Source organism: Dipteris shenzhenensis, chromosome 32, assembly GCF_047967505.1.
Source record: "Dipteris shenzhenensis isolate YYH24624 ecotype China chromosome 32, Dip_SZ_1.0, whole genome shotgun sequence".
NCBI lineage: Eukaryota > Viridiplantae > Streptophyta > Polypodiopsida > Gleicheniales > Dipteridaceae > Dipteris > Dipteris shenzhenensis.
In genome coordinates this window covers 5,388,390-5,404,724 of record NC_141627.1, presented here as the reverse complement: position 1 = coordinate 5,404,724, position 16,335 = coordinate 5,388,390, and the positions used below count along the sequence as shown (strand labels likewise).

Genomic DNA, 16,335 nt, shown 5'->3' with positions numbered 1-16,335 from the left:
CAATGAGTTCGACAAGTGTTCTCCCACCGAGGTCATTCTCCTCCTCCAAGGTACACAGTAGTACGCCCAGGAATAGACCACCCATGCTGGCTTCTGATAGTAATTCAGAAACAAACTCGAAGGGCCCACAACCATTAAGGTCAACCACTAACTCTGGGAGTGCCTCATCCTCGGGGGATCACTCTATGCCTTTGAGGTATCAGGAGGTAGTAAAGGGTGTCACGAGAGATCTTCAAACAAGTTCTGAAGATGAAGGTAGCACACCTCAGCTTCCATCCCGCAAGTCTAGAACTGTGAGGTTTGCAACAGAAGTGACAACCCTCGGACAGTACCGGGATAAGGAGGCACGAGTAGGTCCTCCCACTTTGTCCTCAACAGCACTCAACAGAGAAGAGGCTATGGGGACAAGATCTAGTTCTGCCCAGGAAAAAGGGAAAGGAGTAATGGAAGAGAAACCAGTGGAGACAATGACTCACAGTTCAGACCTACATCCACATCCTCGTGTAAGCTTCGACCCTCGGCCAGAGGCTAGGAGGATGAAGTTACAAAAGGCTAATGCTAGTGTCCACCACTACTCCCTGTTTGAAGATCTTATGAGTTTCAAACCCAACCTCACTCTACGACAACTTTGTCTATTGTCCCCCCAAATCAAGCATCAGACTATTACATTTCTGAATCGCCTCCCAGGAGGTCGACACAAGGGATCTACTCCGAGTGGGCCACCACCAGAGACATTACCGGCTCAGCATGGGTCTACACCGGACCACTTCTCTGCCTACGCTGCCCTCACTTGTGAACAAAGTCCCAAGCTCACCGTGGAGATCCATGGAGTGGAGCTGAAGGACGTCTTCCTCGATGGTGGGGCGGCTGTGAACATTATGCCAAAAGGTACACTCCAAAAACTAGGGTTGAAGTTGACAAGTGATGTTCACTTTCAGGTACGCATGGCTGATCAACGCAGAGTAAAACCAATGGGTGCAGTCAAAGGTGTTCACATGAAGATTGGCGGAGTAACTTTTCTCTCCAATTTTGTTGTCCTTGATATGACCGAAAATGAACAAACTTACCCTCTACTTCTTGGTCGGCCATGGTTGCGGTCTTCAAAAGCCATTCAGGATTGGTCAACTGATGAAGTTCGATTGCCCCTGGGATCGACATCCCTCGAAATAGATATGGTCACACGGCAGGCAAGGCACATACCAATAGAACTAGGAGAGGAGGATTTTGAAGAACAAGCCGGAGTCGAAGAGGAGCATTGGGCATGTGGGGACTGGTATCAATGAGGAGACAACCCTAGAAGGATTTGAAAGTTTGACCTACTTGTTGGATCGGGCTGATCAAGAAGACGAGGAGGCTGTCATTTTGGATTGGATGGGAGCCCTGGGCTCATTAGCGGTCAACATGGTGGAACTATGCCAACAAGAAGATCAAGAAGAACACCTACTTGCAGTGTCAGAAATCCACCCAGAACGACAGGGTCTGGCTGAACTAGTTTACGAAAGGATGCCCTTTGGACTTTGCAATAGTCCACACATGTATAAGAGAATGGTCACTAGGAGTACTACAGTGGACACCACAGATCGTACTGAGGACAATGATGGTACTGCAGTAAACATTGAGGATCGTCCAGTGGCCGACATGGAGGACATTGGTCAAAATGATGCTGACAATACTATAGGATACAATGAAGGATCTACTAGGGACGAGGCTAGTAGGGCACAACCCACCAATGGTACTTCAGAGTACAATCATGGTATTACGGTGCACAACCATGGTACTACGGTGTACAACCATGGTACTGCTAAGTGCAATGATGGTGATAGAGAAAACAGGAACACTAATGAAGACGAGACTGATGATGATAGTGATTTAGAAGAAAGTGACATAGACATTGCTGAACTTGAGGAGAATCACCACCAACAGCTTGAGGTCTTGGGCGGACCCAGGGTGCATACCGGATACAGAGATGAGGACATGGTCGATCTCACTTTGCTTGACCTTTTCTTATCAGAAGCCGACCACCCCTCAACTCAAGACCTTCCCGAAACCACTTATGAGGTGGAAGGCTTACCTTACCGGGGCATGCTGAAACAGTCACCGAGGCATCGAAGGCACACAACATCTGCAACATCTACTGATTCTACATCTCAGTCAATGCCTGAGAACCCCCCAGTTACTTACCCCTCATCTTGGTTGAGAGAAGTGGAGGGGGACTTTCCCCTTGAAGATACTCCAGCACATACAGGACTGAGAATGGGTGAACCAAGTACCTCAACATCCCAATGCATTGCCCCTATTGATGAGGCACGGAACTGCTGGCGGTATCTCAACATTGGAAGTGAGGACCAACCCAGGCATTTGAAGTTAGCCACTTGGGTCTCGGAACATGACTATCTTCTAGCTGCAGTCACCGATCTTTTTAAAGAATTTGTGGATGTCTTTGCTTGGTCCTACAAGGATCTGAAGGGGGTGCCCGCTGATTTCATGGAGCATAGCATCGACTTATATCCCGATGCAGACCCTGTGATTAAAGGTCCATACCGCATGAATCCCAACTACGGCAAGGCAGTCCAAACAGATATACAGAAAATGGAGCAAGCAGGATTAATCTACCCAGTGGATTACTCCGATTGGGTCAGTGGAATTGTCATTGTACCCAAAAGAGAGACCGGCAAACTTAGAATATGTGTTGACTATCGGAGTTTGAATGCTGCAACACGACGTGATAGGTTCCCCCTTCCCTTCACAGATAGAGTGTTGGAGACAATGGCAGGACATGCTTTATACTCATTCATGGATGGATATAGCGGGTACAACCAAGTTCGAGTGAAAGAACAGGATCAGCCCAAGACTACCTTTGTCACTCAATGGGGAACATACGCCTACCGAATGATGCCCTTTGGATTATGTAATGCCCCAGCAACCTTTCAACGACTTGTAACCAAACTCTTTCAAGAGAATATCGGCAAGTTTCTTGAGGTATTTCTAGATGACTTATCTGTTTTTAATGGTAAATCGGCCTCCCATCTTGATCCGGCCATACAAAATGATCATCTACATAAGTTGAGATGGGTCTTTGATAAGTGCAGGGAAGTGCGCCTGTGTTTGAACCCTGACAAATGTTTCTTTCTCGCACTCCGAGGTGTTCTCCTTGGTCATATTGTTTCTGCTGAGGGCATGACCACGGATCCCGCAAAGGTAGAGGTGATCATCTCATTGCCCATCCCTCGTACACCCAAAGAGGTGAAGTCCTTCTTAGGGCATGTAGGATATTACCGAAGGTTCATACGTTTCTATGCCGACATTGCTATTGCACTGACAGAACTCCTACATCAAGACCGATCGTTTGTCTGGGCCACCCCACAACAACTAGCCTTTGATGATCTCAAGCATCGCCTCGTGAAGGCCCCCATCCTCCGGCAGCCCGATTGGGACGTAATTTTTCATGTCCATGTGGATGCTAGTGGGTGGGCAGTAGGTGCTATACTGGCTCAACCTAACCAGGATACTAAGATTGATTTGCCCATCTACTTCGCGAGTCGACAACTCAATGGAGCAGAACGCAATTACAGTACCACAGAAAGGGAGGGCCTCGGCATGGTTTATGCCATGACCAAGTATCGTCACTACCTCTTGGGCAACAAGTTTGTGATCATCACTGATCATCAAGCTCTTAAGTATTTATTGAATAAGCCTACTCTTGGTGGCCGGATAAGCAGATGGATTCTTCTCTTTCAAGAATTTGAATTCGACATTGTGGTGAGGGCTGAGAGACTGCATCAACCTGCAGACCACTTGTCCAGGTTACATTCCGGGGAACCAGCCAGTGGTATCACCGATGACTTACCCGATGCAGGCTTGTTCGGGATAACAGCACTACCTGATGAATGCCTATTTGCGGTGGACTGCTTCCCACCATGGTATGCCAACATAGTACACCTCTTGTCTACAGGTGGCTTTCCTCCAGGATTAACTCCAACAGAGAAACGCAAACGGATCCTTCAAGCTGCTCCTTTTAAGTTGATTGCAGGTCAATTGTACAAGCTTGGGAAGGATCAGATCTTGAGACGGTGTGTGCTTCCGCACGAGACACAATCCATTCTTAAAGAGGCACATGCTGGCATAGGTGGAGGGCATATGGCCTCAGATGCTACTGCTCGTAAGATCATGCGAGCAGGGTTCTGGTGGCCCAAGCTCTTCCGCAACTGCCATGTTCATGTGACCAGATGTGATTCATGTCAACGAGCGGGCCCCAAGCCTACGAGGCGTGAGTACCTCCCTCTCAAACCATTCACTCCGGTGCCTCCCTTCTATCGCTGGGGATTGGATTTCATTGGACCCATCTCTCCTGCCACACGCCGAGGGAACAAGTATGCTCTGCTCGCCACCGACTATGGAACCAAATGGGTCGAAGCCAAGGCAGTCAAGAACTGTACAGCCCAGGTAGTAGCCACATTTATATATGACCAGATCATCTCTCGGTTTGGTTGTCCTGTTGAGTTGATAAGTGATAGAGGGTCTCACTTCCTAAATGACACCATTGCTGCACTAGTTCACCTGCTTCAAATAGTTCACAAATTTTCATCTCCTTATTACCCACGTGCCAATGGTCTAGCTGAGAGCTCAAATCGCACAATGTGCGGGATCGTGCATCGACTTTGCCTAAACTCTCTAGCCGATTGGGACGACGTACTTCCAGCTGCTTTATTCGCCTATCGAACGGCTTACAAGGCGAGTACTGGGTATTCACCCTTCGAGCTGGTCTATGGACTGGAGGCCGTTATGCCTTATGAGTTTCATCTTGACACTCACAGGATTCTTCCAGCCAAAAATGACAACTTTGAAGCCTGCACAATGGAACGCTTGTGGGATTTGGAAGCACTGGCAGAGCATCGACGTGAAGCAGTTTTCGCTCAAGAAGTTTGGCAGAAGCGACAAAAAGCTTGGCATGACCGGAACCTCAGAAAAAGAAATTTCAAAGTCGGAGATTTAGTACTCTTGTATTCCAGTAAGTTTCTCAAACACAAACCTAAGTTTGTGAGTGGTTGGACAGGTCCATTTTTCATTGCCAAGCTTATCCCAAGTGGTGGAGTCTACTTGGCCACTTTGGAAGGCAGACTCCTACCTGCACCGGTGAATGGGTCACGCATCAAGAGGTACCATGATCAATGAGAAAACACCCTCCTAGTCCTTCTCCTTCCTGGTGACATCTTCTCCCTCTGAGTGAGGGCCACTTTCTCTTTCTACAAGGGTCCTCCTCTCTGCCCCTAGTGTCACTTTCTCTCTCTACATTGCTCCTCCTCTCTCCCCTTGGCGCCAAATTTTTCTCTCTAAATGGGTCCTTCTCTTTCCACCCGAGTGTCACTTTCTCTCTCTAAGTGAGCCCTCCATTTTTTACCCCGAGTCACTTTCTCTCTCTAAGTGAGCCCTCCATTTTTCACCCCGAGCCACTTTCTCTCTCTAAGTGAGCCCTCCATTTTTCACCCTGAGTCACTTTCTCTCTCTAAGTGAGCCCTCCATTTTTCACCCCGAGTCACTTTCTCTCTCTAAGTGAGCCCTCCATTTTTTACCCCGAGCCACTTTCTCTCTCTAAGTGAGCCCTCCATTTTTCACCCCGAGCCACTTTCTCTCTCTAAGTGTGACCACCTTTTTTCATCCCGTACCACTATCTCTCTCTAAATGACCACCCTTAAAATGTGGCCTCCCTTTTTCACTCTGTGTTACTTTCTCTCTCTAACTACGGCCTCCCCTTTTCATCCTGTTTTACAAACTCCTTCTCCTTCTACCTTCTCTCCAACTCCTACCTCTCTCTTACAAAACCCTTCTCTTTCCACCCTCTGTCCAACTTCTACCTCTCTCTTACAAAAACCTTCTCTTTCCACCCTATGTCCAACTCCTACCTCTCTCTTACAAAAACCTTCTCTTTCCACCCTATGTCCAACTCCTACCTCTCTCTTACAAGAACCTTCTCTTTCCACCCTATGTCCAACTCCTACCTCTCTCTTACAAGAACCTTCTCTTTCCACCCTATGTCCAACTCCTACCTCTCTCTTACAGAAACCTTCTCTTTCCACCCTATGTCCAACTCCTACCTCTCTCTTACAGAAACCTTCTCTTTCCACCCTATGTCCAACTTCTACCTCTCTCTTACAAAACTCTTCTCTTTCCACCCTCTGTCCAAGTTCTACCTCTCTCTTACAAACACCTTCTCTTTCCACCCTATGTCAAACCCCCTACCTCTCTCTTACAAAACCCTTCTCTTTCCACCCTCTGTCCAAATTCTACCTCTCTCTTACAAAACTCTTCTCTTTCCACCCTCTGTCCAAGTTCTACCTCTCTCTTACAAACACCTTCTCTTTCCACCCTATGTCGCACCCCCTACCTCTCTCTTACAAAACCCTTCTCTTTCCACCCTATGTCCAACTCTCCACCTCCCTCTTACAAACACCTTCTCTTTCCACCCTATGACCAAACCCCTACCTCCCTCTTACAAATACCTTCTCTTTCCACCTTTGTCACACTCATCTCTTTTTCTTCCATCTTCCATCATCCTGATGCACGTCCAACCTATTTTTGGCACTTAGCTAAATGTGGCAGATATGCTAAATTTGGCAATAAGCTAAATTTGACGAATATGCTAAAGTTAGTGGATATGCTATTTTTGGTGGATAAGGTTAAGTTTGGCGGATTTGCTTTCTGGCTTCTCTCCCCTCCATTGGTTTCTCCACCCTTGACATACCACACTCACAAGCGCGCTAGTTGGGTGGCCAACTATCCTCCTCCCAACTCTCCTCTCCTTGGCAACCAGCTCGCTCCCTCTCCACGCAGCTCCCTCTCCTCCCCTTCTCTCCCTCTACTACTCACCACCCCGCCCCTACCTGCCCCCTCCCCTCCTGCACAACAGCTCCAGCCCCCCTCTCTTCCTCTCCTCACCACCCTGCTTCTCCCCCTCCTTCCTGCGCAGCACCTCCCTCCTCTCCCTCTACCTGCCCCCTCCCCTCCTGCGCAACAGCCCCCCCCTCTCTTCCTCTCCTCACCACCCTGCTTCTCCCCCTCCTTCCTGCGCAGCACCTCCCTCCTCTCCCTCTACCTGCCCCCTCCCCTCCTGCGCAACAGCTCCAGCCCCCCTCTCTTCCTCTCCTCACCACCCTGCTTCTCCCCCTCCTTCCTGCGCAGCACCTCCCTCCTCTCCCTCTACCTGCCCCCTCCCCTCCTGCGCAACAGCCCCCCCCTCTCTTCCTCTCCTCACCACCCTGCTTCTCCCCCTCCTTCCTGCGTAGCACCTCCCTCCTCTCCCTCTACCTGCCCTCCCCCCCCTCTCCTGCGCAACAGCCCCTCCCTCCTCTCCCTCTACCTGCCCTCCCCCCTCTCCTGCGCAACAGCCCCCCCCCCTTTCTCCCTTTACCCACCACCCTGCCCCTCTCCCCCTCTCCTGGGCAACAGCCCCCCCCTTTCTCCCTCTACCCGCCACCCTGCCCCCCCCCCCCCTCTTCTGCACAGCCCCTCCCCCCCTCTCCCTCTACCTGCCTACGTCCCCCTCTCCTGCGCAGCTCTCCCCCCTTCTCCTCCCTACACCCTCTGCATCTCCCCCTCTCCCCTCCTAGCTCCAGCCCCCCTCCTCCCCCCTAGTCTACATCCGTCCTTTTACTCTCCCTCTCCACCGACACCCCTTCCTCACTCTTTTCCTCTCCATCGAAGCATGGGCCTGCACTGGTGGATCTGCTAAAGTATTCTCTCGTAGCAGATTCCGGGCTTAACCTCGACCTCAACACCTCCTCCTTCCTCGTTGCCTCTCCAGACCTCGACATCGACACCCCCTCCGTACTCTTTTCCTCTTCATACGACACCATCGTTCATGCCTACCCGTGCCTCTCGCCACAAGTACAAACCCAGATTACCCCGCGATACTTTATTCGCTGACTTCCATCGGGCTCGAGCAGGCCACACGACAGGATCGGGACCATCTTCCATGGCATCACTTGGCAAGCGCACCACTGATGAACTGGGTGCCGGGTCTACACCACAAAGCACTTCGAAACGACCTCGAGCAGTTGCAGATTCACCTCCCTCCGACAGGATCACTGTCATATCGGATGAGGAGCTATCCCCCTTTTCGAGTTCCTCTGATTCAGATCATGGAGGCTCTGACTATCTGCCCCCCACAGGTACAATCAAAACACCATCCAAGGCATCGAGTGGGCACAGCGGTCACAGTAACGGTGGCGGTGATTTGGCCCCACAAAGTACGGCTTGTGATCTTCCACCCCCAGCTTCATCCTCCTCAATCATTCGGGTGGTTTTCAAACCTTTCCTCGATCCCACACTCAAGCTGTCTAGCATCTTGTCACCTGATGAGATAGCCCGCATGTCTCTCATGGAGTTTGATGATGTCACACTTCCCCAGGTGGACGTCCAAATGTGTACTGCGTTCATTCAGTCTTATGACTTTGCAACAGACACATTCGGATTCTTGAATTCCCGTCACATGTTCACTCCTAGTCTCGTATCCACATATCTCCGTCTTCCCACACTTCCCTTTTTGCCCCCTCACACTGGCTCACCCACATTCCTGTCCTTCTTGTCTACCTGTAAAACTCATCGCAGAGGACATGAGTGCAAGAAAGTTCTCGAGGAAAACAGCCGAGAGGCACTTCTAGCGAGGTATTTGTTCACACACTTCTACTCTGCCCCAGGCCACTTCTTCATCACCAAGGCGATCCATTCTGCCTTAGACTCCATTCTCTCAGTCACTCCCTATGATTTCGCCCCACTCTTCTACTCTGCCTTTCGTAACACAGTTCGCAAGCGTCGGGGCACATATACCTGTACTTGTGGGCCCCACCTCACCTTCTTACTTCATCAGTGGAAGGCCAACCCTCCTTCCATTGTCACAAGTCGCCTCCCTTCATCATCTCTCTCCCCTTCTATCACCCCCTTTTCCACATCGTTTACTGTCACTTCTAGTGTTCCTTCTCCCGGGACTGCCTCTTCTCCTCTTTCGCTCAGGAGGACACCTCGGCGAGCGCCACCTCATGAAGTCTGCACCGGAGCTTCTTCAGAATATTCTGTTACCGGTGCCACAGCGTTACCATCAGTGACATGTCTTGTATCTCCATCAGTCGTGCCCGTGCCAGGACTTGCCTCTCCATCAGTCACACTTGTCCAGGCTTCTCCAACGATCTCCAGACTTTCCATGGGAGGGATTGCACCAGGTACACCTCCTGTTGTACCCGTGACGACGACTGTTGTACCCGGGACTTCCTCGACAGGTGTATTGTTACGCAGGACTGCAGCTGTTTCGTCTTCACCCCCTACCACTTTCACCGATGCAGTCATCACCACAGTTCAGGCGACCTCTGACCATGTTTTGGACCAGGTATTGGACCTGAATCTTAGCCTGGGACCCGACTCCCACTCCCATGGGCTTTCTCAGGAGATGTCATCCCAGGGTGTACTTCACATTTCAGCCTCCCCAGGCAGAGACAGGACTGGAGACGGGAGTGGGAGCCCCTCTCGCGGAGATACTCCATCGGCCACTTCAGCCTCAGAGGAGGTATTTGAGGGAGGGATTCTGCCCAAATCTGTGGATTGCCCACCCCTTCATGAGAATGATATGTTCACAGCTTACATGGCTGCTTCATCGGGCCCCCCTCTTTCAAATATTTCCCTGGTGGAAAAACAGAATGAAGATTACAGCCAACTACTATCTGTCCTTCACAAAAAACGCTCACCAGTATGTGGGGAAGAGGAGGATCTCACTCAAATCTTCACCATTCCCTTGCAGGACTGCCTCGCACAGAACAAAAAGCTCTCCAGGGCCCCGACATGTTTTGTGCACTTGGACAAATTGGCACCTACAGGAAACCTGTCAACCGAGGAAGAGGGAGCTCTTCCTGACATGTTTGAGGAATTGGGGGACGTCATTAATTTGGCGGACAGGATGAATTACAGCGACAGGTATGCGTGGATGAAAAGGTCCCTGCACCTTGCTCAGCGTATCATGGATGACACCTTCACACAGCTTGGGACAGCGGTCTTCAATTCCACAGGTTATGCTCATAAGCTCCTCTCTCAACAGCAACATTTAAAGTTAGAATTCGAGAGAGCTCAGGCAGCCCAGCAGCGCGCCACTAGCGTAACACTTCGACAACAGGAGGAAAGGTGGCAGAAAGAGAAGGACTCAGCAATACATGAGCGTGACATCGCTTGGAATATTCAGAAGGCTGCCCTTGAGGATCGCCTCCATAGTCACAGGCAGGAATGGGAAGCAGCAATGACATCTTTGCGCAGCCATCATGCTGCAGCCCTGGCAACTTTGCACAGCCAGTAGGTCACCGAGGTGACCAGATTTCACCAGGAGATTACCAAGTTAAAAGAGTCCTTGTCTTCCTCCGAGATTGCCAAAGAAAAATCAGAATCCAGAATGGCTGAATTGGAAAACAAGTGTTCATCCATGGAGGAAGAATTCACAGCTCTTCGGATGCAATTGGCCACCCTCCAGACTTCCCAGTCCACCTTGCAAGAGCAAAAGGATCATTACTACCGGCGATACCACCGATATAAAGACAAGTATGAAAATCTGAGAAATGTGATGGACACGCTTGAGTGTGAGGAGGAAGCACCCCATCCACAGATACCTATGCCTGCTGAGCCAGAGCAAAGGGATGCGCAAAAAGCCACAGAGCCAAATACGGAGGCAGAAGAGGAGAAGGCAGAGGAACAGGCTGCAGCTTTACCACCCTCTGTAATCTCATAGAAGAGTTGATAGATGGCTGTTGGTGTTTGAGTTTTTTTTTCTGCACTGTTAGATTTTGCCAAGCTGTTTGGCCCTCACTGTAAATATCAGTGTTTTACCTCAAGGTGTACTCAGTTTTTTCTGCAATTTTCCATGCTGTCCCTTGTAATACAGCAGTTTATTTTTCACATCTCCACTTAATACAAATCATGGATTACTCCCACGGCCAACCACATGGTCTGTACTCTTTTTCCCACTCCATCACCATATCAATGGTTTGTAAGTTCATCTTTATTTTTCTTTGACGAATCGTCCAACCTTTCTATTCACCGGGACGGTGAATGATAGTGGCGGGGGAAACTGTTACCTTATCACACGACCACCTGTCGACAGGCGTTGACCACATGACGACATCTGTTGACCACATGTTGACCATGTGTCAACACAAGTTAGCCACGCGATCACACGGGTTCATCCAGGAGTACTGTCCGAGGCTGTCAACCATAGGTCGACACATGTCAACCACAGGTCGACACATGTTAACGGTCGACACATGTTAACCACAGGTCGACACATGTCAACCACAGGTCGACACAGGTCAACCACAGGCCGACACAGGTCAACCAGGAGTACCGTGTCCAAAGTGATCTCATCAAGAGCTGCGCACATGGAGAGTGAGCTTAGCACATGGAGCAGTCAGGAGTATTTATATTACACAGTGGTTCAGTGATACAGTGGTGCAGTGGTGCGGTGAACCAGCTCACCTGCACATGGAGAATTTACACCATCGGGCTGGCGAGTCAGGGAGTCAGAAAGTCGCCGAAGCCATCAAGAGGTGCGGTGAACCAGCTCACCTGCACATGGAGAATTTATACCATCAGGCTGGCAAGTCAGGGAGTCAGGAAGTCGCCGAAGCCATCAAGAGAGCCAGCGGCGCAACGGCTATCCTCAACAGCTAAGGAGATAAGAGGATGACCAATGGGAAGAAAGAGGGGGAATTCTCAGCGAAGAAGGGACCCTCCAAGGCGGGGGATGAGGATGAAGGAGAAGGGAGAGAGAAGGGGAGGCATTCGCATTCGGCATTGGGATTCGGCATTCGAGAGGGGAGCGAAAGGGAGGAGAGTGAGGAGAGATAGAGGCTAGAGCTACGAGCTCGCCAAGGAGAGAATGTGGAGAGACTTGTGTGCACCTTTTGTCTACTATGGGGATAGACCTGTGTATTCTGCTGATTTGCGACTTGTGTATTCTTGTGACTTGCGACTTGTGACCTGGGGACACGTCCAGTGATATGTACATTGGCCAACTCGGTCACTTTCTCATCTCGCTTGTCTCTTCCGGATATGGGGATTGTTCACCAGTGTAGGATTTTCTTATTTTGCTTATGTTGTGGAGTTCACCGGTGATTGTCATTTAGCATAGTGCACTCGTACGTCGTTGTCCACTGCAGTATAGCATACGACACTCGCACACTACTGCACGGTGCGCTCTGCACGATCCATTGCATTAGAGCATTGCAAAACTCATGCTTCTCACGCCAGTGGCCTTTGGCCTCCGGTAACACTTCCGGAAGGATAGGAACCCCTTCCCCCCCAAACAAGTGGGTGTAGACCATAGTACAAAAGTATGCTCTCACACATACAAATCCACACACCCACACATACTTGAGCATCCATTTATACAAAGTCTTCGTACTGAGTTTTTGTCGGCACTCCGAGGTGAAGGGCAAACTCAGCCATGACGAAGGCTAGCACTAAAGGAGAAGGCTTTGAGGTGTCATGGCCTACATAACTTCAGCACATATAGAAGTATCAAAACTCTGCTCATTGCCGATTGATTTCAATGTCAAACACATGAATACAACTTCCAAATACAGACAGCAAACACTTGATGTAAAACCTCTCATGTTCAGGGGTCATCTACATAGGTCATTGGAGCAATACTGTCAGGGAGGCTGACAAAGAATCTATCTAACCCTCCCCTATACCCTGTACTGAATTCTCATTTTTGTTAATTCATGCATTGTGAATTAGAGGGATGAAAACTTAATCAAGCAAGGAGCACAAAGGCCTCAATGAAGAAATCAGAAAAGGTGTTCAAATCACCAATCCATTGCCAGAAGACACAAAAAAGGATAATGTAAGCTTGAGAAAGGCCAGGATCTGATAGATCTGTACCTTGAGAAACATCTCAAGCGGTGCATCAAAAACTGCATCAACCTCACTTGGATTTGGAGCAATTGTCAATCGACCGTGATCAGGTAACAAAGCCACCACTGGAGTGACTCTTAGAAGATGCTGTCAAGAACATAACAGCCTGTATTAATAATGATCAATACAAACTAATGTTCTACAAAAATAAAAATGCAAACAACATGTGCTCAAGCCTACTACCTTTGACAGAAAAGGCTCGAGGTATGTCACGATTCTGACATGCGATGGATCCAAACCAATCTCTTCACGGGCTTCTCTTAGAGCAGTGGCTGCATTATCTGCATCCTCCTTGTCTCTTTTCCCGCCGGGCAAGGCAACTTCACCTGCAAATTTTCACCATTTTTCATTCTTGTCAAGTACTGAACATGGCCACCTTTAACTTCAGTCAGACACATAACATGTTGAAAAGAAAGCAACAGGAACTTGAGATTACATGAAGCGAAAAGGAAAATATAAATTTCCCTGCATACTTGGATAAGCAAAACCTTTCCCAACAATGCCATTGAATCCTATGTTTGTTCTGAAGATTCCTTGGATTTGCCACCAGGACTTAAGCATATCCCCTCCCTTCTAGCTATTTTTCCTTGTTGCCAAGCATTTTACACCATCCAGATTTGATTTTCGGGCATTTAGACGCTACCCCAAAAATAGCAAGGACTATTATAATATCAATACAGACAATGTAGTTTTCTACCCCATTGTACTACTTCGGATTAAGCTCAACGCAAGGCTCAATGGATGAGAAACAAGTTCACCAATTCGTGTCTGACATTGAACAGCTGTTGGACATGTATCTACTCTCTACCAATGCTAAAGATGATGATCTTTTTTTAATTGGTGCTAGAAGCCCTTGCCTAGGTACAACTACATGTGTTTGAGTGCAAGAATGTAGAACACTATCAGCTGGATGTAGGGTTGCCATCTTCCCAACCGCTAACTACGCCTCTAGCCCCTTCATTGCTGCTCCCAAACACCTCACTCTCACTCTTCCAAACCCCTCTGTTGCTCCCACCCCTCTGCTGCTCTTCCCTCCCAGACACCCTGTTGCCCCCCAAGAAAACGCCTCTAAATCACCCATAAACTCCACCTATAAATATCTTCTTTGTTTCCTTTGCTGGCAAAGTTTAAACATTTCAGTTTCAATTTAAGCTCAAAAAAATAACTCTGAATTGAGGAGCATGCCCAAACTCATAAAAACAACCATAAGGCTGTTATGGGAAAATAATTCATTACTCACTTAAAGCCCTTCAGGTGTACCTTAGTTATCAAAAAGAATTCTTGAAGGAAAGAGGGATTATGCATCAATGTACAGCCCCTTATACATCTCAGCAAAAATGGTGTTGCTGAGAAGAACAAGTCTCTAATGGAAATGACTAGATGCATGATTAGAGGGAAAAGATTGCCACACAGATTTTGGTTGGAGACAACAATGAGTGCAGCGAATGTTTTGAGCAGAGGCCACACCAAGGCCTTGAAATCTGTGACTCCCTTTGAGGCTTGATATAACAGAAAACCCAAGGTGGATGACCTCAGGGTGTTTGGCTATGTAGCCTATGCACATATGCCTAGTCAGTTGAGAAGCAAGCTGGACAATAAGGCAATCAAATGCATTATTATTGGCTACAGCAGTGAGCAAGGCTTACTGTCCCTAAAATCCTCACACAAGAAGGATTTTTGTCAGTAAAAATGTGATTTTTGCAGAAAACTCAGATCAGTCCATGACTGAGTTTCATAGACAGCTGTAGACAGGCACTTGGGGAGAGAGGGGTGCTTCGTAGGAAGCTAGAACAGTCCCTAGATGGTTGTTACAGACTCTGCAGGACAGCAGATTTTTCAGCCCCTCCAATAGAACAAGGGCTCGCTCAAGAGGGACAGGTAGAGCAAACTTTGCTGATACAGCTTGGATGAGTTCAGTGTATGATATAGAAGAACCAATCGGTTTTGAGGATGCTCAAGACAATGAGATGAGGGCCATGCAGGTAGAATAGGATTCTATCATGAAGAACAATACATGGGAACTGGTGGATTCGCCCATATGGAAGAAAGCTATTGGGACAAAGTGGGCCTCAAGATTTAAAAGATGATCTGATAGTGTCATTGATAGGTACAAGGCAAGGCTAGTTGCCAAGGGCTATTCTCAGCAGAAGGGGATAGATTATGATTATACCTTTGCCCCCACTTCCAGGATGGCCACCGGGTTGTTTCGTTGGCTGCTCATTTCGGCCAGAAGGTGCATCAGTTGGATATTAAAACAGCCTTACTCCATGGGGACTTGCAGGAAGAAGTATATGTGAGTCAACCTGGTGGTTGTCAGATGCCTGGTCAGGAACATAAAGAACGCAGACTCCATGGGCTGAAACAAGCCCCAGGGGCTTATTATGAGAAAATCTTGCACGGGACTCGATTGGAGGAGCAGGACCTGGGGTTCAAAGGGATTATCAGGGTCACCTCCCCACCCATGACCCCGCAAGTGAGGACATAGGGGAGGTAGATGGAGATATACCACCTGGGCAGAGAAAGGGGCTGCCTACAGGGGCAGATCTGAGGAGAGATGCAGGGCTGCCACATGGGCAGGATGCAGGCTGCCATGTGGGCAGCATGTACAGCAAGGAAGGCTGGGCCAGTGTGCACCTGCCAAGTGGCAATCATGCGAGATCAGCAGGGACAGATCAGAACTATACGCTGGAGCAGGTCTGCAGACAGCAGACTCTGCACAAAAGACAGTAGCAAGTCGGAGCGAATTTGCAGGTCGGGGCAGAGCCAAAACAAGACGCAGACTATACGGCTGCACAGACAGAAGTGTCTGCAGGAGACAGCAGCAAATCAAAGGCAGGTTGGGCCAGAGCCAGAACAGTTCACAGACTGTACAGCTGCCATGTGGCAGCCAGGCAGGAGTCATCGTGTTTGTATCTGGGCCAGTCTGTGGACTGTGTTGGCTAGTTGGCAGGGGCCAAAGCCCTGGACACTTCTATTCACTCTTTGTATGGCTGCCTAGGAGAGCAGCAAGGAGCCAGCAACCAATGTGGGTGAGCCTCACATTGCACATCATTCTGAAGCAGCAGAAAAGGCCACACAACAGGCAGTCCAGCCTGCAGATCCTCTGAAGGATGAAGAGCAGTACATTGCAGGGTCAGAGGAATCAAGGATCTGGAGCAAATAGTGCCTCACAATTGCCTGTCCAAAGGAGCGGCAAGTAGGACTGTTTGCAGGCATCACTACGCAGCCTCTAGGAGAGCACACAGGCTGACAGTGTCTTAAAGGTGCCGCAAGGAGGTAGGAGAACATTTTTGTAGGGACAGGAGTCCACATCTAGGCAGCACCTTGCTGCGAAATGGTGGCACACAGTGCACACCTTTGCACAAGGTTTTGTCCATCTTTGGATCAATATAT

General features: G+C 49.0%; 1 protein-coding gene across 2 annotated transcripts in view; it reads right to left on the bottom strand.

Moving 5' to 3' along the window:
* LOC147880222 (nudix hydrolase 15, mitochondrial-like) overlaps nucleotides 1-16,335 on the bottom strand; it is an 85,125-nt gene that overhangs the window by 31,276 nt on the left and 37,514 nt on the right. For both annotated transcript variants that reach the window (XM_087370693.1, XM_087370692.1), the window contains exons 2-3: nucleotides 13,126-13,268; nucleotides 12,910-13,029 (exon numbers count right to left, since the gene is read on the bottom strand). In XM_087370693.1, coding sequence (XP_087226819.1) covers nucleotides 12,910-13,029; nucleotides 13,126-13,268 — 263 coding nt within the window. The remainder of the gene's footprint in view (nucleotides 1-12,909; nucleotides 13,030-13,125; nucleotides 13,269-16,335) is intronic.